This window comes from Scyliorhinus torazame, chromosome 14, assembly GCF_047496885.1.
Source record: "Scyliorhinus torazame isolate Kashiwa2021f chromosome 14, sScyTor2.1, whole genome shotgun sequence".
NCBI lineage: Eukaryota > Metazoa > Chordata > Chondrichthyes > Carcharhiniformes > Scyliorhinidae > Scyliorhinus > Scyliorhinus torazame.
Window position 1 is genome coordinate 227,453,627 of NC_092720.1, and position 22,224 is coordinate 227,475,850.

Here is a 22,224-nt window from a genome sequence, read left to right on the forward strand (position 1 = left end):
CCATCTGCCAGACCCTAACCCATTCACTTAGCCTATCCAAATCCCTCTGCAGACTTCCAGTATCCTCTGCACTTTTTGCTTTACCACTTATCTTAGTGTCATCTGCAAACTTGGACACATTGCCCTTGGTCCCCAACTCCAAATCATCTATGTAAATTGTGAACAGTTGTGGGCCCAACACTGACCCCTGAGGGACACCACTAGCTACTGATTGCCAACCAGAGAAACACCCATTAATCCCCACTCTTTGCTTTCTATTAATTAACCAATCCTCTATCCATGCTACTACTTTCCCCTTAATGCCATGCATCTTTATCTTATGTAGCAACCTTTTGTGTGGCACCTTGTCAAAGGCTTTCTGGAAATCCAGATGTACCACATCCATTGACTCCCCGTTATCTACCGCACTGTTAATGTCCTCAAAAAATTCCACTAAATTAGTTAGGCACGACCTGCCCTTTATGAACCCATGCTGCGTCTGCCCAATGGGACAATTTCCATCCAGATGCCTCGCTATTTCCTCCTTAATGATAGATTCCAGCATTTTCCCTACAACCGAAGTTAAGCTCACTGGCCTATAATTACCCGCTTTCTGCCTACCTCATTTTTTAAACAGTGGTGTCACGTTTGCTAATTTCCAATCCGCCGGGACCACCCCAGAGTCTAGTGAATTTTGGTAAATTATCACTAGTGCATTTGCAATTTCCTTAGCCATCTCTTTTAGCACTCTGGGATTCATTCCATCGGGGCCAGGAGACTTGTCTACCTTTAGCCCCATTAGCTTGCCCATCACTACCTCCTTAGTGATAACAATCCTCTCAAGGTCCTCACCTGTCATAGCTTCATTTCCATCAATCACTGGCATGTTATTTGTGTCTTCCACTGTGAAGACCGACCCAAAAAGCCTGTTCAGTTCCTCAGCCATTTCCTCATCTCCCATTATTAAATCTCCCTTCTCATCCTCTAAAGGACCAATATTTACCTGAGCCACTCTTTTTTGTTTTATATGTTTGTAGAAACTTTTACTATCTGTTTTTATATTCTGAGCAAGTTTACTCTCATAATCTATGTTACTCTTCTTTATAGCTTTTTTAGTAGCTTTCTGTTGCCCCGTAAAGATTTCCCAGTCCTCTAGTCTCCCACTGATCTTTGCTACTTTGTATGTTTTTTCCTTCAATTTGATACTCTTCCTTATTTCCTTGAATATCCACGGTCGATTTTCCCTCATTCTACCGTCCTTCCTTTTTGTTGGTATAAACCTTTGCTGAGCACTGTGAAAAATCACTTGGAAGGTTCTCCACTGTTCCTCAACCGTTTCACCATAAAGTCTTTGCTCCCAGTCTACCTTAGCTAGTTCTTCTCTCATCCCATTGTAATCTCCTTTGTTTAAGCACAAAACACTAGTGTTTGATTTTACCTTCTCGCCCTCCATCTGTATTTTAAATTCCACCATATTGTGATCGCTCCTTCCGAGAGGATCCCTAACTATGAGATCCTGAATCAATCCTGTCTCATTACACAGGACCAGATCTAGGACTGCTTGTTCCCTCGTAGGTTCCATTACATACTGTTCTAGGAAACTATCGCGGATACATTCTATAAACTCCTCCTCAAGGCTGCCTTGACCGACCTGGTTAAACCAATCGACATGTAGATTAAAATCCCCCATGATAACTGCTGTACCATTTCTACATGCATCAGTTATTTCTTTGTTTATTGCCTGCCCCACCATAATGTTACTATTTGGTGGCCTATAGACTACTCCTATCAGTGACTTTTTCGCCTAACTATTCCTGATTTCCACCCAAATGGATTCAACCTTATCCTCCATAGCACCGATGTCATCCCTTACTGTTGCCCGGATGTCATCCTTAAATAACAGAGCTACACCACCTCCCTTACCATCCACTCTGTCCTTCCGAATAGTTTGATACCCTCGGATATTTAACTCCCAGTCGTGACCATCCTTTAACCATGTTTCAGTAATGGCCACTAAATCATAGTCATTCACGATGATTTGCGCCATCAACTCATTCACCTTATTCCGAATACTACGAGCATTCAGATAAAGTACACTTATGTTGGCTTTTTTACCTCTGTTCTGAATCTTAACACCTCGATCAGTAACCTCTCCTAAGTTATATTTCCTCTTAACTTTTCTCCTAATTTTCCTTGTCGTTGAACCCATATCTTCCTGTAACAACCTGCCACGTCGCTTACCGTTAATGTTTTCACTTCCCGTTTTATTCCTTTTAGTATTCCTGGTCCTATTCACTGAGCTCCCCTCAGTCACTGTACCTTGTACTGGCACCCTTTTTGATTTTTGACTATGGCTTCTCTGCCTTACAATTTCCCCCTTACTGCCTTTTATTTCTGTCCCTGTTCTACTACCTACCAACTTCCTGCATCAGTTCCCATCCCCCTGCCACATTAGTTTAAACCCTCCCCAACAGCTCTACAACCCCCCCCCCCCCCCCAGGACATCGGTTCCAGTCCTGCCCAGGTGCAGACCGTCCTGTTTGTACTGGTCCCACCTCCCCCAGAACCGGTTCCAATGTCCCAGGAATTTGAATTCCTCCCTCTTGCACCATCTCTCGAGCCACACATTCATCCTATCTATCCTGACATTCCTACTCTGCCTAGCTCGTGGCACTGGTAGCAATCCTGAGATTACTACCTTTGAGGTCCTACTTTTTAGTTTAACTCCTAACTCCCTGAATTCAGCTTGTAGGACCTCGTCCCGTTTTTTACCTATATCGTTGGTGCCTATGTGCACCACGTCAACTGGCTGTCCCCCCCCCCCCCCCCCCCCCGTCCCCCCGTCCCCCCCGAATGTCCTGCAGCCGCTTCGAGACATCCTTGACCCTTGCACCAGGGAGGCAACATACCATCCTGGAGTCTCGATTGCGTCCGCAGAACCGCCTGTCTATTCCCCTTACAATTGAATCCCCTATCACTATAGCCCTGCCATTCTTCTTCCTGCCCAGCTGCGCAGCAGAGCCAGCCACGGTTCCATGAACCTGGCTGCTGCTGCCTTCCCCTGGTGAGCCATCTCCCTCAACAGTATCCAAAGCAGTATATCTGTTTTGCAGGGAGATGACCGCAGGGGACACCTGCACTGCCTTCCTACTCTTGCTCTGTCTTTTGGTCACCCATTTTCTATCTCCCTCAGTACCTTTCACCTGCGGTGTGACCAACTCGCTAAACGTGCTATCCACGATGTCCTCAGCATCGTGGACACTCCAAAGTGAGTCCATCCGCAGCTCCAGAGCCGTCAAGCGGTCTAACAGGAGCTGCAACTGGACACACTTCTTGCACGTGAAGGAGCTAGGGACAGTGGACGTGTCCCTGAGCTCCCACATCGCACACGAAGAGCATGACACGGGTCTGGGATCTTCTGCCATGTCTTAAACCTTCGGTTAACTTATACAGCTACAATTGCAAAAAACGAAAGAAAAAATAAATAAATTAGACAATGAAAAGAAAAACTACTGACCAGTCACTTACCAGGGTTAAAAAGCACCTCTCCCCCCCGCCCCATGTCCAAATATTCCAATCCTCGAGATATAAAGGTTCCATTAGCCTTTCTGATTAGTTCTGCACTTGTTCCTGACATTTTAAGGCTCTATGCACCTGAACGCCCCCCCCCGCCCCCACCCCCCCACCCCACCCCCCAACATCTCTTTGGACACCCACTGTACCCAATCTCTTCCCGATTTCGAAAGTATTCTCTGCTCTATCCATCCTTGATCCAAAATGGATGACCTCACACTTGCTCACATCCAATTCCGTCTGGCACAACTTTGATTTGAAAGAGAATTGATGGGGTCGCTCCACCGGGGGGTGGGGTTTGGGCGGCTGTTCGTAAACGTTGGTGGACGGATTCTGCCCTGCCCTGGGCACCGCACCGCGCAGAATCCAGGGACAGTAGGGGGCGCTACGCTGTCGGATTCTCCAATGGCCGCCGGTTAGATTTACGCATCGGGCCCAGTGTAAAGCTCAACCCTGCGCCAGGCCTGAATGAATGGGCCGGCTTGGAGGCAGTGGGGCCGAGGGACCACCCACAATTTCACCAAGTCGCTGCAACCAGCAGCACCCCTCTCCGCACCGAGCAGGCGCCATTTTCCCTTCCGGTCAAAGGGGGGCGTGGCTTTGCTTGCATATGGTCTTGCTGTCTCAACGAGGGACAGACAGGGGCTCGTGGTGAACGGGTGCGGCACATATAGGGTTAACCGTACGGCCCGCCCATGCAGTGACGTAAGGGAAGACATGACCTGCACCTGGACGGGGCTCATTCCAGCGTCGGACAGAGACGTGTGCGCGAGCAAGCTCGGAGACATCTCCCAGCTTGAACCCTTTACTCCGTGGATGTGGGCAGGGCTCCTGCACCCAACAGGGACTCGACTTCAAACAACAAAGACTTCATTAAGACCCATCCCGTGGTGTTCAGGTAGAACAATGCTGGCAACAGCAAGCCCAGGAGATGAGTAGCAGGTGGGTCAGGGAAGCATACCACGCGCACCACCCCCCCCCCCCCCCCCCCCACCCCAATCCTGCACAGCAGCCGGGAGATTGTCAGGGACAGTGCAGCCTGGAGCCTCGGCTGAAACACTGTACTCGGCAATATCACTCGGAGGGGAGCACTGAGCGACTCAGGTTCAAATCCCCTCTACGCTCAATCTGAGGGGTAATTAGAGACGGACAACAAATTCCCCCCCACCCCCACCCACCCACCCAGCAACGTCCGCATCCCGTGAATGAGTAAAGGAATAATATTCAAGCTGGAGTCGACCAATTATGGGAGCCAACGGCTGTCGGGGGCGACAGGAAAGTGGGATGGAGCTCACAGCTGGCTTGACGATTGTCGGAGCAGCCTCGAGTGGCCGAATAGCCGACTGGTGGTCCGACTCCCTCAGTTACCACGGGTCAAAGTTACAAAGGCTGCCCTGTTAACGTTAGCTTAAATCATTTTGGTGTTAGGTCCAGGAAATGGGATAGGTACTTACCCGACTGCCGTTTACAGGAAGTGGAGGGTTCACCTGGCGATTCTTAGGAAGCAGCCAGAATAGGCTCAGCGGCCTACTCCCGTTAAAGGAAACAAGAAACTGTGCAGTCATCAGGATCGGTAAGCCTGTGGAAAAGGGAAAGAGAGCAGGAAGGTTCAAGGTTCAGTGTTCTCCTTCTTGCTTCATGTCATCGAGGACCTCACGTAGAACTCAAAATCCTCGGCAGGTCCAAAGACAGCGATATGAGAGTAATGTTATGTAATGATGAAACGTGTAGCATAATCTTCCCGTAAGTCTCACGGTGCGACGTAACTCTCCCATACGTCACACGGTGCAACACAACTCTCCCGTACATCACACAGTGCAACGCAACTCTCCCATACGTCACACAGTGCAACGTAATCATCCCGTACACCACACGGTGCAACGCAACTCTCCCGTACGTCACACGGTGCAACGCAACTCTCCCATACGTCACACAGTGCAACGTAATCATCCCGTACACCACACGGTGCAACGCAACTCTCCCGTACGTCACACAGTGCAAGGCAACCCTCCGGTACATCACACAGTGCGACGTAACTATCCCGTACGTCACAAGGTGCAATGCAACCCTCCCGTAAGTCACACAATGCGACGTAACTCTCCTGTACATCACACGGTGCAACATAACTCTCCCATACGTCACACAGTGCAACGTAATCATCCCGTACGTCACACGGTGCAACGTAACTCTCCCGTACATCACACGGTGCAACGTAATCATCCCGTACGTCACACGGTGCAACATAACCCTCCCATACGTCACACAGTGCGACATAACTCTCCTGTACGTCACGCGGTACAATGCAACCCTCCCGTACGTCACACAATGCGACGTAACTCTCCCATACGTCACACGGTGTGATGTAACCCTCCCGTACATCACACGGTGCGACGTAACCCTTCCGTATGTCACCCAGTGCGACGTACCCTCCCGTATATCACACAGTCCGACGTAACCGTCCTGTACATCACATAGTGCGACGTAACCTTACTATATTTCACGCTGTGCGATGTAACCCTCCCGTACGTAACATGGTGCGATGTAACACTCCTATACATCACACTGTGCGACATAAACCTTCCGTATGTCACCTGGCTAATGGGAGGAGCCAAGGGCTGAACCTGTCAGGTGTTGAGGATTCAGTTTAGATTTTAGATTGTGCGTGTCAATGTGAGTGTGTCTCAGTGTGAGTGTGTGAGTATGTGTGTGAGTGAGTGTGTAAGAGTGAGTGTGTGGGAGTGTGTGTGTAAGAGTGAGTGTTTATGAGTGTGTGGGTGAGTGTGTAAGAGTGAGTGTGTTTGAGTGAGTGATTATGTGAGAGTGAGTGTGTGTGAATGAGTGTGTAAGAGTGAGTGCGTGAATGTTTGTGTGAGTGTGCAAAAGTGAGTGTGAGTGAGTGTGTGAGTAAGAATGAGTGTGTAAGAGTGTGTAGGAGAGAGAGTGTAAGAGTGTGAGTGACTGTGAGTGAGTGTGTAAGAGTGAGTGAGTGTGCGTGTAAGTGAGTGAGCCTGTGTGTGTGAGTGAGCGAGTGTGTGAGAGAGTATGAGTATGTGCAAGAGTGAGTGTGTAAGAGTGAGTGAGTGTGTGTAAGAGTGAGTGAGTGAGTGTGTGTTTGTGAGTGAGTGTGCAAGAGTTGGTGTGAGTGAATGTGTAAGAGTGAGTGTGAGCGAGTGCGTGTGAGTGAGTGTGCCAGAGTGAGTGTAAGAGTGAGTGTGTGTAAGAGTGAGTGAGCTTGTGTGAGTGAGTGTAAGAGTGAGTGTGTAAGAGTGAGTGTGAGTGTGTGTGAGTGAGGTGTAAGAGTGAGTGAGTGTGTGTTTGTGTAATAGTGAGTGTGTAAGAGTGAGTTAGTGTGAGTGAGTGTGTGAGTGAGTGTGAGTTGCTGTTGCCAGGAGCCAGCATTGCCCCAGGTGGGCTGAATGGTTGGCTAACCCTCTGCTGGGTCTCTGATTGGATGACTGTGAACGAGCTCTCAGAGACAGCCATGTGGCTGGCCTCAGCTCTGACTCGTGCCCCCTCTGGGGAACTGAACCCAAACAATTGTGAGCGGCCACAGGGGAAGGTGGGAGGTTTCCCAGTCTCACCAACCTTGTGAATTCTGCCCTTTTGCGTATCGCTTAAGGCAGCGGAATGAGCGTCGAAATTCACTGACATTCGGAAACGGTACTCCAACCCAGCGTGAACTGTTGTAGGAACGAGCCTGCACACAGAGAGAGGAGAGGGAGCTCAGTGATGGACACACATTATACTGGCAGATACGCAAACCGGGCATAGAGCTGGATACAAGGGCAGTGTGAGTTTACAGCGGGGAGGAGGATTGTCTTTCCCCGTGCCCCTTGTGGAGTAGGAGTTTCCCCCGTTGTGGGGCGGGGGGAACTCAATCCATGTTGTACACAAGGTCGGCCAAATGATAACCAGCGGGAGATGTGAATTCTAGCCTTGTAAATAAACACAACCTCAATGGCTGTGGGATCTGGAGTCACAGGGAGGCCGAGGCAGGATTCACAGCGGGAATGGAGGACCGGAGGGTGGAGTCGCACAACAGGGGAATATTTATTCAAGACAGAGGCCTTGAACATTTTCCAGGCAGAGATGGATAGGTGATTGATCAGTCGGAGAATTAAGGTGACAGAGAGGATTCAGGGAAGTGGAGTTAGAATCATATAGAACCTCACAGTGCAGAAGGCCATTTGGTCCACCAAGTGTGCACTGACCCTCCGGATTGCCTCCTCCGGTTCCCCAAACGGGCAGGAATCAACCGGATGGGGGTGGAAGAAGGAATTAAGGGACACGGGAAGGGGGGGGGGGGGGGGGGGGGCGGGGGGGGGGGGGGGGGGGTGGCATTCCCAGTTGCCCCGCACCCGATTTCCGCCCATGATCTCACTGAGTGGCAGCCGGATGCTCCGGCCCCCCCAGTCCAATGGGATTGGCCGTCGCGGAAATCCGCGGGCGTGAGAGCGCTGCTGGCCAAACGGAGAATACAGCCCAGCAACTTTGTTACCTGAAAATCGGAGACATTACACAGAACTTCAAACTCCAAACATTCGCGTGGCTCCAGGAATATTGGAGGTCGGTACCTGTGCAAAAATGTAATAACAGATTTCATCAAACAAATATTGTCCGAATTCTGTTGTAAACATTCCTCTCTAGATGCTAAACCATTTATATTCTAACTATACCCCGCCTGATATCGCACAGTGAGATATAGACCACACGCACTCATTATAACCACCTCACTGTAACTGGTTCCTGACTATCGATTGGCTAGTGAAGTAGCTGAAAACATGCAGACCAGGTGAAGGGGAGCCATCCGGACCCTTCTCCCTCACTCAATAAGACCAGGTCTGAACTGATTGGAATGTCAGCGCCACATTCCTGCTGACCCTCTTTTGATGGTCACTCCACCCCCTTGTTCTTCAACGTATCTACCTCCATCTTTTAAAATATCTAGACCCTAAGACCATGAGACATAGGGGCAGAATTAGGCCACTCGGCCCATCGGGTCTGCTCCGACGTTCAATCATGGCTGATATTTTCTCATCCCCATGCTCCTGCCGTCTCCCCACAACCCCCGATCTCAATATGTACGATTCAATCGAGTTGCCTCTTTCTCTTCCAAACTCCGGCAGATAAAGTACAACATTCTATTATCTTTTGTGATTCATGCCCCGTGGCCCCCAGATCCCTCTGCATCTCAGAGCTCTGCAAACTCTCACCATCTCGATAATCAGCTTCTTTCTCATTCTTCCTGCCAAAATGGACAATTGCACATTCGCCCACATTAAATGTCACTTTCCAGGGTTTTGCCCACTCACACGAGCTACCTGTGTCTCTTTGTAACCTCCTTTCGTCCTCTTCGCAATTTACTGGCCGACCTATCAGCAATTTTGACAGCCAACTGTTGGCCAGCCGATCTTCAATCCATACCAATATGTTACCCCAATAACATGAGCTTTTATTTTAAGAAATAACCTTTGATGTGGCATTTTATCAATTGCTTTCTGGAAATCTAAGTCCAGTACATCCCGGATCCCCTTTATCCAAACGCCTTTAACTTCCTCAAAGAACTCCAATAAGTTGGTTAAACATGATTTCCCTTTCACTAAACCATGTTGACTCTGCCTTTAATTTTTCTAGGTGCCCTGCTAGAATGTTTTTATTAATGATTTGTGGTTACCCGCTTTCTGTCTCGCTCCATTTTTGAATAAAGGAGTCATATTCGCGATTCACCAATCTACTGGAAACGTCCTCGAATCTATCAACTTTTGGAAATTTATTTCAACCACGTCGGGCATTGATTAACACTGAACCGGAACAGGCGGACCTCCAAGTTCAGTGTGAATCCAACATCGCCAAGATTGAGACAAGAAAACATATCGTACCTTCTCCCCGAAACTCCTTGGAAAGCCAATGTTCCAGCCACCACAAACACAGCGAGTAGCATGGTTATTCTGGAAGAGAAGGCAATGGCCAAGGTCAGTTCATGGCCACATTTCAACATGGCTACAGGAGAAGGCTATTCGACCATCATCACCACCGGCCATCCGGACAGATCAGGGACCACCCTGTACCGCGTTCAACATTTATTTCCCAATCTCTGTTGTCCACGAGGTTTTCCCAGTGGATGGACACGGGGTCAGTGAGTGGACACGGGGTCAGTGAGATGGACATGCGGTCAGTGATTGGACACGGGGTCAGTGACTGGACACGGGGTCAGTGATTGGACACGGGGTCAGTGACTGGACACGGGGTCAGTGACTGGACATGTGGTCAGTGACTGGAAACGGGGTCAGTGGTTGGACACGGGGTCAGTGGTTGGACACGAGGTCAGTGACTGGACACGGGTTCAGTGATTGGACACGGGTTCAGTGACTGGACACGGGGTCAGTGACTGGACACGGGGTCAGTGACTGGACACGGGGTCAGTGAGTGGACACGGGGTCAGTGAGATGGACATGCGGTCAGTGATTGGACACGGGGTCAGTGACTGGACACGGGGTCAGTGATTGGACACGGGGTCAGTGACTGGACACGGGGTCAGTGACTGGACATGTGGTCAGTGACTGGAAACAGGGTCAGTGGTTGGACACGGGGTCAGTGGTTGGACACGAGGTCAGTGACTGGACACGGGTTCAGTGATTGGACACGGGTTCAGTGACTGGACACGGGGTCAGTGACTGGACACGGGGTCAGTGACTGGACACGGGGTCAGTGAGTGGACACGGGGTCAGTGAGATGGACATGCGGTCAGTGATTGGACACGGGGTCAGTGACTGGACACGGGGTCAGTGATTGGACACTGGGTCAGTGGTTGGACACGGGGTCAGTGGTTGGACACGGGGTCAGTGGTTGGACACGGGGTCAGTGACTGGACACGGGGTCAGTGGTTGGACACGGGGTCAGTGGTTGGACACGGGGTCAGTGGTTGGACACGGGGTCAGTGGTTGGACACGGGGTCAGTGGTTGGACACGAGGTCAGTGACTGGACACGGGTTCAGTGACTGGACACGGGGTCAGTGACTGGACACGGGTTCAGTGACTGGACACGGGGTCAGTGACTGGACACGGGGTCAGTGAGTGGACACGGGATCAGTGACTGGACACGGGGTCAGTGACTGGACACGGGGTCAGTGGTTGGACACGGGGTCAGTGACTGGACACGGGGTCAGTGACTGGACACGGGGTCAGTGGTTGGACACGGGGTCAGTGGTTGGACACGAGGTCAGTGACTGGACACGGGGTCAGTGGTTGGACACGGGGTCAGTGGTTGGACACGGGGTCAGTGAGTGGACACGGGGTCAGAGACTGGACACGGGGTCAGTGGTTGGACACGGGGTCAGTGACTGGACACGGGGTCAGTGACTGGACACGGGGTCAGTGGTTGGACACGGGGTCAGTGACTGGACACGGGGTCAGTGACTGGACACGGGGTCAGTGATTGGACACGGGGTCAGTGGTTGGACACGGGGTCAGTGAGTGGACATGGGGTCAGTGACTGGACACGGGGTCAGTGAGTGGACACGGGGTCAGTGAGTGGACACGGGGGTCAGTGAGTGGACACGGGGTCAGTGACTGGACACGGGGTCAGTGACTGGACACGGGGTCAGTGAGTGGACACGGGGTCAGTGATTGGACACGGGGTCAGTGACTGGACACGGGGTCAGTGACTGGACACGGGGTCAGTGACTGGACACGGGGTCAGTGACTGGACACGGGGTCAGTGACTGGACACGGGGTCAGTGACTGGAAACGGGGATAGAGAGAGAGAGACTGGGATAGGGAGAGAGAGAGAGACTGGGATAGAGAGAGAGAGAGACTGGGATAGAGAGAGAGAGAGAGACTGGGATAGAGAGAGAGAGACTGGGATAGAGAGAGAGAGAGAGACTGGGATAGAGAGAGACTGGGATAGAGAGAGAGAGAGACTGGGATAGAGAGAGAGAGAGAGAGACTGGGATAGAGAGAGAGAGAGAGACTGGGATAGAGAGAGAGAGAGAAACTGGGATAGAGAGAGAGAGAGACTGGGATAGAGAGAGAGAGAGAGACTGGGATAGAGAGAGAGAGACTGGGATAGAGAGAGAGAGAGACTGGGATAGAGAGAGAGAGAGACTGGGATAGAGAGAGAGAGACTGGGATAGAGAGAGAGAGAGACTGGGATAGAGAGAGAGAGAGACTGGGATAGAGAGAGAGACTCGGATAGAGAGAGAGAGACTGGGATAGAGAGAGAGAGACTGGGATAGAGAGAGAGAGAGAGACTGGGATAGAGAGAGAGAGAGACTGGGATAGAGAGAGAGAGACTGGGATAGAGAGAGAGAGACTGGGATAGAGAGAGAGAGACTGGGATAGAGAGAGAGAGAGACTGGGATAGAGAGAGAGAGACTGGGAGAGAGAGAGAGAGAGACTGGGAGAGAGAGAGAGAGAGACTGGGATAGAGAGAGAGAGAGACTGGGATAGAGAGAGAGAGACTGGGATAGAGAGAGAGAGAGAGACTGGGATAGAGAGAGAGAGAGACTGGGATAGAGAGAGAGAGAGACTGGGATAGAGAGAGAGAGACTGGGATAGAGAGAGAGAGAGACTGGGATAGAGAGAGAGAGAGACTGGGATAGAGAGAGAGAGAGACTGGGATAGAGAGAGACTGGGATAGAGAGAGAGAGAGAGACTGGGATAGAGAGAGAGAGAGAGACTGGGATAGAGAGAGAGAGAGAGACTGGGATAGAGAGAGAGAGAGACTGGGATAGAGAGAGAGAGACTGGGATAGAGAGAGAGAGAGAGACTGGGATAGAGAGAGAGAGACTGGGATAGAGAGAGAGAGAGACTGGGATAGAGAGAGAGAGACTGGGATAGAGAGAGAGAGAGACTGGGATAGAGAGAGAGAGAGACTGGCATAGAGAGAGAGAGAGACAGGGATTGAGAGAGAGACTGGGAGAGAGAGAGAGAGAGACTGGGATAGAGAGAGAGAAACTGGGATAGAGAGAGAGAGAGACTGGGATAGAGAGAGAGAGAGGCTGGGATAGAGAGAGAGAGAGAGAGACTGGCATAGAGAGAGAGACTGGGATAGAGAGAGAGAGAGAGACTGGGAGAGAGAGAGAGAGAGAGAGAGACCGGGAGAGAGAGAGAGAGCGACTGGGATAGAGAAAGAGAGAGAGACTGGGATAGAGAGAGAGAGAGACAGGGATTGAGAGAGAGACTGGGAGAGAGAGAGAGAGAGACTGGGATAGAGAGAGAGAAACTGGGATAGAGAGAGAGAGAGAATGGGATAGAGAGAGAGAGAGACTGGGATAGAGAGAGAAAGTGGGATAGAGAGAGAGACTGGGATAGAGAGAGAGAGAGACTGGGATAGAGAGAGAGAGAGACTGGGATAGAGAGAGAGAGACTGGGATAGAGAGAGAGAGAGAGAGACTGGGATAGAGAGAGAGGCTGGGTTAGAGAGAGAGAGAGACTGGGATAGAGAGAGAGAGAGGCTGGGATAGAGAGAGAGAGAGGCTGGGATAGAGAGAGAGAGAGAGAGAGACTGGGATAGAGAGAGAGAGAGGCTGGGATAGAGAGAGACAGAGGGAGACTGGGAGAGAGAGAGAGAGAGAGAGACTGGGATAGAGAGAGACAGAGGGAGGCTGGGAGAGAGAGAGAGAGAGAGAGAGACTGGGATAGAGAGAGAGAGAGAGAGAGACCGGGATAGAGAGAGAGAGAGAGAGAGACTGGGATAGAGAGAGAGAGAGAGTGGGATAGAGAGAGAGAGAGAGACAGACTGGGATAGAGAGAGAGACTGGGATAGAGAGAGAGACTGTGATAGAGAGAGAGAGAGAGAGAGACTGGGATAGAGAGAGTGAGAGACTGGGATCGAGAGAGTGAGAGACTGGGATAGAGAGAGTGAGAGACTGGGATAGAGAGAGAGAGACTGGGATAGAGAGAGAGAGAGAGACTGGGATAGAGAGAGAGAGAGAGACTGGGATAGAGAGAGAGACTGGGATAGAAACAGAGAGACTGGGATGGAGAGAGAGAGAGAGACTGGGATAGAGAGAGAGAGAGACTGGGATAGAGAGAGAGAGAGACTGGGATAGAGAGAGAGAGACTGGGATAGAGAGAGAGAGAGAGACTGGGATAGAGAGAGAGAGACTGGGATAGAGAGAGAGAGACTGGGATAGAGAGAGAGAGACTGGGATAGAGAGAGAGAGAGAGACTGGGATAGAGAGAGAGACTGGGATAGAGAGAGAGACTGGGATAGAGAGAGAGAGAGAGAGACTGGGATAGAGAGAGAGAGACTGGGATAGAGAGAGAGACTGGGATTGAGAGAGAGAGAGACTGGGATAGAGAGAGAGAGACTGGGATAGAGAGAGACTGGGATAGAGAGAGAGAGAGACTGGGATAGAGAGAGAGAGAGACTGGGATAGAGAGAGAGAGACTGGGATAGAGAGAGAGAGAGACTGGAATAGAAAGAGAGAGAGACTGGGATAGAGAGAGAGAGACTGGGATAGAGAGAGAGAGACTGGGATAGAGAGAGAGAGAGAGACTGGGATAGAGAGAGAGAGAGAGACTGGGATAGAGAGAGAGAGAGAGACTGGGATAGAGAGAGTGAGAGACTGGGATAGAGAGAGAGAGAGACTGGGATAGAGAGAGAGAGAGACTGGGATAGAGAGAGAGAGAGACTGGGATAGAGAGAGAGAGAGACTGGGATAGGGAGAGAGAGACTGGGATAGAAAGAGAGAGACTGGGATGGAGAGAGAGAGAGACTGGGATAGAGAGAGAGAGAGACTGGGATAGAGAGAGAGAGAGACTGGGATAGGGAGAGAGAGACTGGGATAGAAAGAGAGAGACTGGGATGGAGAGAGTGAGAGACTGGGATAGAGAGAGAGAGGTGCAAGGGTACGTGATGTCTCGGATCGTGTTTTCCGGGTCCTTAGGGGGGAGGGGGAGCAGCCCCAAGTCGTGGTCCACATTGGCACCAACGACATAGGTAGGAAAGGGGACAAGGATGTCAGGCAGGCTTTCAGGGAGCTAGGATGGAAGCTCAGAACGAGAACAAACAGAGTTGTTATCTCTGGGTTGTTGCCCGTGCCACGTGATAGTGAGATGAGGAATAGGGAGAGAGAGCATTTAAACACGTGGCTACAGGGATGGTGCAGGCGGGAGGGTTTCAGATTTTTGGATAACTGGGGCTCTTTCTGGGGAAGGTGGGACCTCTACAGACAGGATGGTCTACATCTGAACCTGAGGGGCACAAATATCCTGGGGGGGAGATTTGTTAGTGCTCTTTGGGGGGGTTTAAACTAATGCAGCAGGGGCATGGGAACCTGGATTGTAGTTTTAGGGTAAGGGAGAATGAGAGTATAGAGGTCAGGAGCACAGATTTGACGTCGCAGGAGGGGGCCAGCGTTCAGGTAGGTGGTTTGAAGTGTGTCTACTTCAATGCCAGGAGTATACGAAACAAGGTAGGGGAACTGGCAGCGTGGGTTGGTACCTGGGACTTCGATGTTGTGGCCATTTCGGAGACATGGATAGAGCAGGGACAGGAATGGATGTTGCAGGTTCCGGGGTTTAGGTGTTTTAGTAAGCTCAGAGAAGGAGGCAAAAGAGGGGGAGGTGTGGCGCTGCTAGTCAAGAGCAGTATTACGGTGGCGGAGAGGATGCTAGATGGGGACTCTTCTTCCGAGGTAGTATTGGCTGAAGTTAGAAACAGGAAAGGAGAGGTCACCCTGTTGGGAGTTTTTTATAGGCCTCCTAATAGTTCTAGGGATGTAGAGGAAAGGATGGCGAAGATGATTCTGGATATGAGCGAAAGTAACAGGGTAGTTATTATGGGAGACTTTAACTTTCCAAATATTGACTGGAAAAGATATAGTTCGAGTACAATAGATGGGTCGTTTTTTGTACAGTGTGTGCAGGAGGGTTTCCTGAAACAATATGTTGACAGGCCAACGAGAGGCGAGGCCACGTTGGATTTGGTTTTGGGTAATGAACCAGGCCAGGTGTTGGATTTGGAGGTAGGAGAGCACTTTGGGGACAGTGACCACAATTCGGTGACGTTTACGTTAATGATGGAAAGGGATAAGTATACACCGCAGGGCAAGAGTTATAGCTGGGGGAAGGGCAATTATGATGCCATTAGACGTGACTTGGGGGGGATAAGGTGGAGAAGTAGGCTGCAAGTGTTGGGCACACTGGATAAGTGGGGCTTGTTCAAGGATCAGCTACTGCGTGTTCTTGATAAGTATGTACCGGTCAGACAGGGAGGAAGGCGTCGAGCGAGGGAACCGTGGTTTACCAGGGAAGTGGAATCTCTTGTTAAGAGGAAGAAGGAGGCCTATGTGAAGATGAAGTGTGAAGTTTCGGTTGGGGCGATGGATAGTTACAAGGTAGCGAGGAAGGATCTAAAGAGAGAGCTAAGACGAGCAAGGAGGGGACATGAGAAGTATTTGGCAGGAAGGATCAAGGAAAACCCAAAAGCTTTCTATAGGTATGTCAGGAATAAGCGAATGACTAGGGAAAGAGTAGGACCAGTCAAGGACAGGGATGGGAAATTGTGTGTGGAGTCTGAAGAGATAGGCGAGATACTAAATGAATATTTTTCGTCAGTATTCACTCAGGAAAAAGATAATGTTGTGGAGGAGAATGCTGAGTCCCAGGCTAATAGAATAGATGGCATTGAGGTACGTAGGGAAGAGGTGTTGGCAATTCTGGACAGGCTGAAAATAGATAAGTCCCCGGGACCTGATGGGATTTATCCTAGGATTCTATGGGAGGCCAGGGAAGAGATTGCTGGACCTTTGGCTTTGATTTTTATGTCATCATTGGCTACAGGAATAGTGCCAGAGGACTGGAGGACAGCAAATGTGGTCCCTTTGTTCAAAAAGGGGAGCAGAGACAACCCCGGCAACTATAGACCGGTGAGCCTCACGTCTGTAGTGGGTAAAGTCTTGGAGGGGATTATAAGGGACAAGATTTATAATCATCTAGATAGGAATGATATGATCAGGGATAGTCAGCATGGCTTTGTGAAGGGTAGGTCATGCCTCACAAACCTTATTGAGTTCTTTGAGAAGGTGACTGAACAGGTAGACGAGGGTAGAGCAGTTGATGTGGTGTATATGGATTTCAGCAAAGCGTTTGATAAGGTTCCCCACGGTAGGCTATTGCAAAAAATACGGAGGCTGGGGATTGAGGGTGATTTAGAGATGTGGATCAGAAATTGGCTAGCTGAAAGAAGACAGAGGGTGGTGGTTGATGGGAAATGTTCAGAATGGAGTACAGTCACAAGTGGCGTACCACAAGGATCTGTTCTGGGGCCGTTGCTGTTTGTCATTTTTATCAATGACCTAGAGGAAGGCACAGAAGGGTGGGTGAGTAAATTTGCAGATGATACTAAAGTCGGTGGTGTTGTCGATAGTGTGGAAGGATGTAGCAGGTTACAGAGGGATATAGATAAGCTGCAGAGCTGGGCTGAGAGGTGGCAAATGGAGTTTAATGTAGAGAAGTGTGAGGTGATTCACTTTGGAAGGAATAACAGGAATGCAGAATATTTGGCTAATGGTAAAGTTCTTGAAAGTGTGGCTGAGCAGAGGGATCTAGGTGTCCATGTACATAGATCCCTGAAAGTTGCCACCCAGGTTGATAGGGTTGTGAAGAAGGCCTATGGAGTGTTGGCCTTTATTGGTAGAGGGATTGAGTTCCGGAGTCGAGAGGTCATGTTGCAGCTGTACAGAACTCTGGTCCGGCCGCATTTGGAGTATTGCGTACAGTTCTGGTCACCGCATTATAGGAAGGACGTGGAGGCTTTGGAGCGGGTGCAGAGGAGATTTACCAGGATGTTGCCTGGTATGGAGGGAAAATCTTATGAGGAAAGGCTGACGGACTTGAGGTTGTTTTCGTTGGAGAGAAGAAGGCTAAGAGGAGACTTAATAGAGGCATACAAAATGATCAGGGGGTTGGATAGGGTGGACAGTGAGAGCCTTCTCCCGCGGATGGATATGGCTGGCACGAGGGGACATAACTTTAAACTGAGGGGTAATAGATATAGGACAGAGGTCAGAGGTAGGTTCTTTACGCAAAGAGTAGCGAGGCCGTGGAATGCCCTACCTGCTACAGTAGTGAACTCGCCAACATTGAGGGCATTTAAAAGTTTATTGGATAAACATATGGATGATAATGGCATAGTGTAGGTTAGATGGCTTTTGTTTCGGTGCAACATCGTGGGCCGAAGGGCCTGTACTGCGCTGTATTGTTCTATGTTCTATGTTCTATGTAGACTGGGATAGAGAGAGAGAGACTGGGATAGAGAGAGAGAGAGAGACTGGGATAGAGAGAGAGAGAGACTGGGATAGAGAGAGAGAGACTGGGATAGAGAGAGAGAGACTGGCACAGAGAGAGAGAGACTGGGATAGAGAGAGAGAGAGACTGGGATAGAGAGAGAGAGAGAGACTGGGATAGAGAGAGAGAGAGAGACTGGGATAGAGTGAGACTGGGATAGAGAGAGAGTGAGAGACTGGGATAGAGAGAGAGAGACTGGGATAGAGAGAGACTGGGATAGAGAGACAGAGACTGGGATAGAGAGAGAGAGAGACTGGGATAGAGAGATAGACTGGGATAGAGAGAGAGAGAGACTGGGATAGAGAGACACTGGGATAGAGAGAGAGAGAGACACTGGGATAGAGAGAGAGAGAGACTGGGATAGAGAGAGAGACTGGGATAGAGAGAGAGAGAGACTGGGATAGAGAGAGAGAGAGACTGGGATAGAGAGAGAGAGAGAGACTGGGATAGAGAGAGAGAGAGAGAGACTGGGATAGAGAGAGAGAGACTGGGATAGAGAGAGAGACTGGGATAGAGAGAGAGACTGGGATAGAGAGAGAGAGACTGGGATAGAGAGAGAGAGACTGGGATAGAGAGAGACTGGGATAGAGAGAGACTGGGATAGAGAGAGAGAGAGACTGGGATAGAGAGAGAGAGACTGGGATAGAGAGAGACTGGGATAGAGAGAGACTGGGATAGAGAGAGACACTGGGATAGAGAGAGAGAGACTGGGATAGAGAGAGAGAGACTGGGTTAGAGAGAGAGAGAGACTGGGATAGAGAGAGAGAGAGAGACTGGGATAGAGAGAGAGAGACTGGGATAGAGAGAGACTGGGATAGAGAGAGACTGGGATAGAGAGAGACTGGGATAGAGAGAGAGAGACACTGGGATAGAGAGAGAGAGACTGGGATAGAGAGAGAGAGACTGGGATAGAGAGAGACTGGGATAGAGAGAGAGAGACTGGGATAGAGAGAGAGAGAGACTGGGATAGAGAGAGAGAGACTGGGATAGAGAGAGAGAGACTGGGATAGAGAGAGAGAGACTGGGATAGAGAGAGAGAGAGAGACTGGGATAGAGAGAGAGACTGGGATAGAGAGAGAGACTGGGATAGAGAGAGAGAGAGAGAGACTGGGATAGAGAGAGAGAGACTGGGATAGAGAGAGAGACTGGGATAGAGAGAGAGAGAGACTGGGATAGAGAGAGAGAGACTGGGATAGAGAGAGACTGGGATAGAGAGAGAGAGAGACTGGAATAGAAAGAGAGAGAGACTGGGATAGAAAGAGAGAGACTGGGATGGAGAGAGTGAGAGACTGGGATAGAGAGAGAGAGAGACTGGGATAGAGAGAGAGAGAGACTGGGATAGAGAGAGAGAGACTGGGATAGAGAGAGAGAGAGACTGGAATAGAAAGAGAGAGAGACTGGGATAGAGAGAGAGAGACTGGGATAGAGAGAGAGAGAGAGAGACTGGGATAGAGAGAGAGAGAGAGACTGGGATAGAGAGAGAGAGAGAGACTGGGATAGAGAGAGAGAGAGAGACTGGGATAGAGAGAGTGAGAGACTGGGATAGAGAGAGAGAGAGACTGGGATAGAGAGAGAGAGAGACTGGGATAGAGAGAGAGAGAGACTGGGATAGGGAGAGAGAGACTGGGATAGAAAGAGAGAGACTGGGAAGGAGAGAGAGAGAGACTGGGATAGAGAGAGAGAGAGACTGGGATAGAGAGAGAGAGAGACTGGGATAGGGAGAGAGAGACTGGGATAGAAAGAGAGAGACTGGGATGGAGAGAGTGAGAGACTGGGATAGAGAGAGAGAGAGACTGGGATAGAGAGAGAGAGACTGGGATAGAGAGAGAGAGAGAGACTGGGATAGAGAGAGAGAGAGACTGGGATCGAGAGAGAGAGAGAGACTGGGATAGAGAGAGAGAGACTGGCATAGAGAGAGAGAGACTGGCATAGAGAGAGAGAGAGACTGGGATAGAGAGAGAGAGAGACTGGGATAGAGAGAGAGAGAGACTGGGATAGAGAGAGAGAGAGACTGGGATAGAGAGAGAGAGAGACTGGGATAGAGTGAGACTGGGGTAGAGAGAGAGTGAGAGACTGGGATAGAGAGAGAGAGACTGGGATAGAGAGAGACTGGGATAGAGAGACAGAGACTGGGATAGAGAGAGAGAGAGACTGGGATAGAGAGATAGACTGGGATAGAGAGAGAGAGAGACTGGGATCGAGAGACACTGGGATAGAGAGAGAGAGAGACACTGGGATAGAGAGAGAGAGAGACTGGGATAGAGAGAGAGACTGGGATAGAGAGAGAGAGAGACTGGGATAGAGAGAGAGAGAGACTGGGATAGAGAGAGAGAGAGAGACTGGGATAGAGAGAGAGAGAGAGAGAGACTGGGATAGAGAGAGAGACTGGGATAGAGAGAGAGACTGGGATAGAGAGAGAGACTGGGATAGAGAGAGAGAGACTGGGATAGAGAGAGAGAGACTGGGATAGAGAGAGACTGGGATAGAGAGAGACTGGGATAGAGAGAGAGAGAGACTGGGATAGAGAGAGAGAGACTGGGATAGAGAGAGACTGGGATAGAGAGAGACTGGGATAGAGAGAGAGAGACACTGGGATAGAGAGAGAGAGACTGGGATAGAGAGAGAGAGAGACTGGGATAGAGAGAGAGAGAGAGACTGGGATAGAGAGAGAGAGACTGGGATAGAGAGAGACTGGGATAGAGAGAGACTGGGATAGAGAGAGACTGGGATAGAGAGAGAGAGACACTGGGATAGAGAGAGAGAGACTGGGATAGAGAGAGACTGGGATAGAGAGAGAGAGACTGGGATAGAGAGAGAGAGAGACTGGGATAGAGAGAGAGAGAGACTGGGATAGAGAGAGAGAGAGAGACTGGGATAGAGAGAGAGAGACTGGGATAGAGAGAGAGAGAGACTGGGATAGAGAGAGAGAGAGACTGGGATAGAGAGAGAGAGAGGGACTGGGATAGAGAGAGAGACTGGGATAGAGAGAGAGTGAGAGACTGGGATAGAGAGAGAGTGAGAGACTGGGATAGAGAGAGAGAGAGACTGGGATAGAGAGAGAGTGAGAGACTGGGATAGAGAGAGAGAGAGAGACTGGGATAGAGAGAGAGACTGGGATAGAGAGAGAGAGAGAGACTGGGATAGAGAGAGAGAGACTGGGATAGAGAGAGAGACTGGGATAGAGAGACACTGGGATAGAGAGAGAGAGAGACACTGGGATAGAGAGAGAGAGAGACTGGGATAGAGAGAGAGACTGGGATAGAGAGAGAGAGAGACTGGGATAGAGAGAGAGAGAGACTGGGATAGAGAGAGAGAGAGAGACTGGGATAGAGAGAGAGAGAGAGACTGGGATAGAGAGAGAGAGAGAGACTGGGATAGAGAGAGACTGGGATAGAGAGAGAGAGAGACTGGGATAGAGAGAGAGAGACTGGGATAGAGAGAGACTGGGATAGAGAGAGACTGGGATAGAGAGAGAGAGACACTGGGATAGAGAGAGAGAGACTGGGATAGAGAGAGAGAGACTGGGATAGAGAGAGAGAGACTGGGATAGAGAGAGAGAGAGACTGGGATAGAGAGAGAGAGAGACTGGGATAGAGAGAGAGAGAGAGACTGGGATAGAGAGAGAGAGACTGGGATAGAGAGAGAGAGACTGGGATAGAGAGAGAGAGAGACTGGGATAGAGAGAGAGTGAGAGACTGGGATAGAGAGAGAGAGAGACTGGGATAGAGAGAGAGACTGGGATAGAGAGAGAGTGAGAGACTGGGATAGAGAGAGAGAGACTGGGATAGAGAGAGAGACTGGGATAGAGAGAGAGAGAGAGACTGGGATAGAGAGAGAGAGACTGGGATAGAGAGAGAGAGACTGGGATAGAGAGAGAGAGAGACTGGGATAGAGAGAGAGACTGGGATAGAGAGAGAGTGAGAGACTGGGATAGAGAGAGAGAGAGACTGGGATAGAGAGAGAGACTGGGATAGAGAGAGAGTGAGAGACTGGGATAGAGAGAGAGAGACTGGGATAGAGAGAGAGAGAGACTGGGATAGAGAGAGAGACTGGGATAGAGAGAGAGTGAGAGACTGGGATAGAGAAAGAGACTGGGATAGAGAGAGATAGAGAGACTGGGATAGAGAGAGAGAGAGAGACTGGGATAGAGAGAGAGAGTGAGAGACTGGGATAGAGAGAGAGAGACTGGGATAGAGAGAGAGAGACTGAGATAGAGAGAGAGAGAGAGACTGGGATAGAGAGAGAGAGAGAGACTGGGATAGAGAGAGACTGGGATAGAGAGAGAGAGACTGGGATAGAGAGAGACTGGGATAGAGAGAGAGAGAGACTGGGATAGAGAGAGAGAGAGAGAGAGAGTGGGATAGAGAGAGAGAGAGA

The 22,224-nt window shown here is 50.2% G+C and overlaps 1 protein-coding gene across 1 annotated transcript in view; it reads right to left on the bottom strand.

Annotated features, from left to right (window-relative positions):
* Positions 1-22,224, bottom strand: part of LOC140390597 (uncharacterized) — a 45,522-nt gene that overhangs the window by 10,673 nt on the left and 12,625 nt on the right. The window contains exons 2-5 of the mRNA XM_072475820.1: positions 9,432-9,500; positions 8,051-8,126; positions 7,138-7,249; positions 5,007-5,131 (exon numbers count right to left, since the gene is read on the bottom strand). Of these exons, the coding sequence (XP_072331921.1) occupies positions 5,007-5,131; positions 7,138-7,249; positions 8,051-8,126; positions 9,432-9,493 (375 nt within the window). The 5' untranslated portion in view covers positions 9,494-9,500. The remainder of the gene's footprint in view (positions 1-5,006; positions 5,132-7,137; positions 7,250-8,050; positions 8,127-9,431; positions 9,501-22,224) is intronic.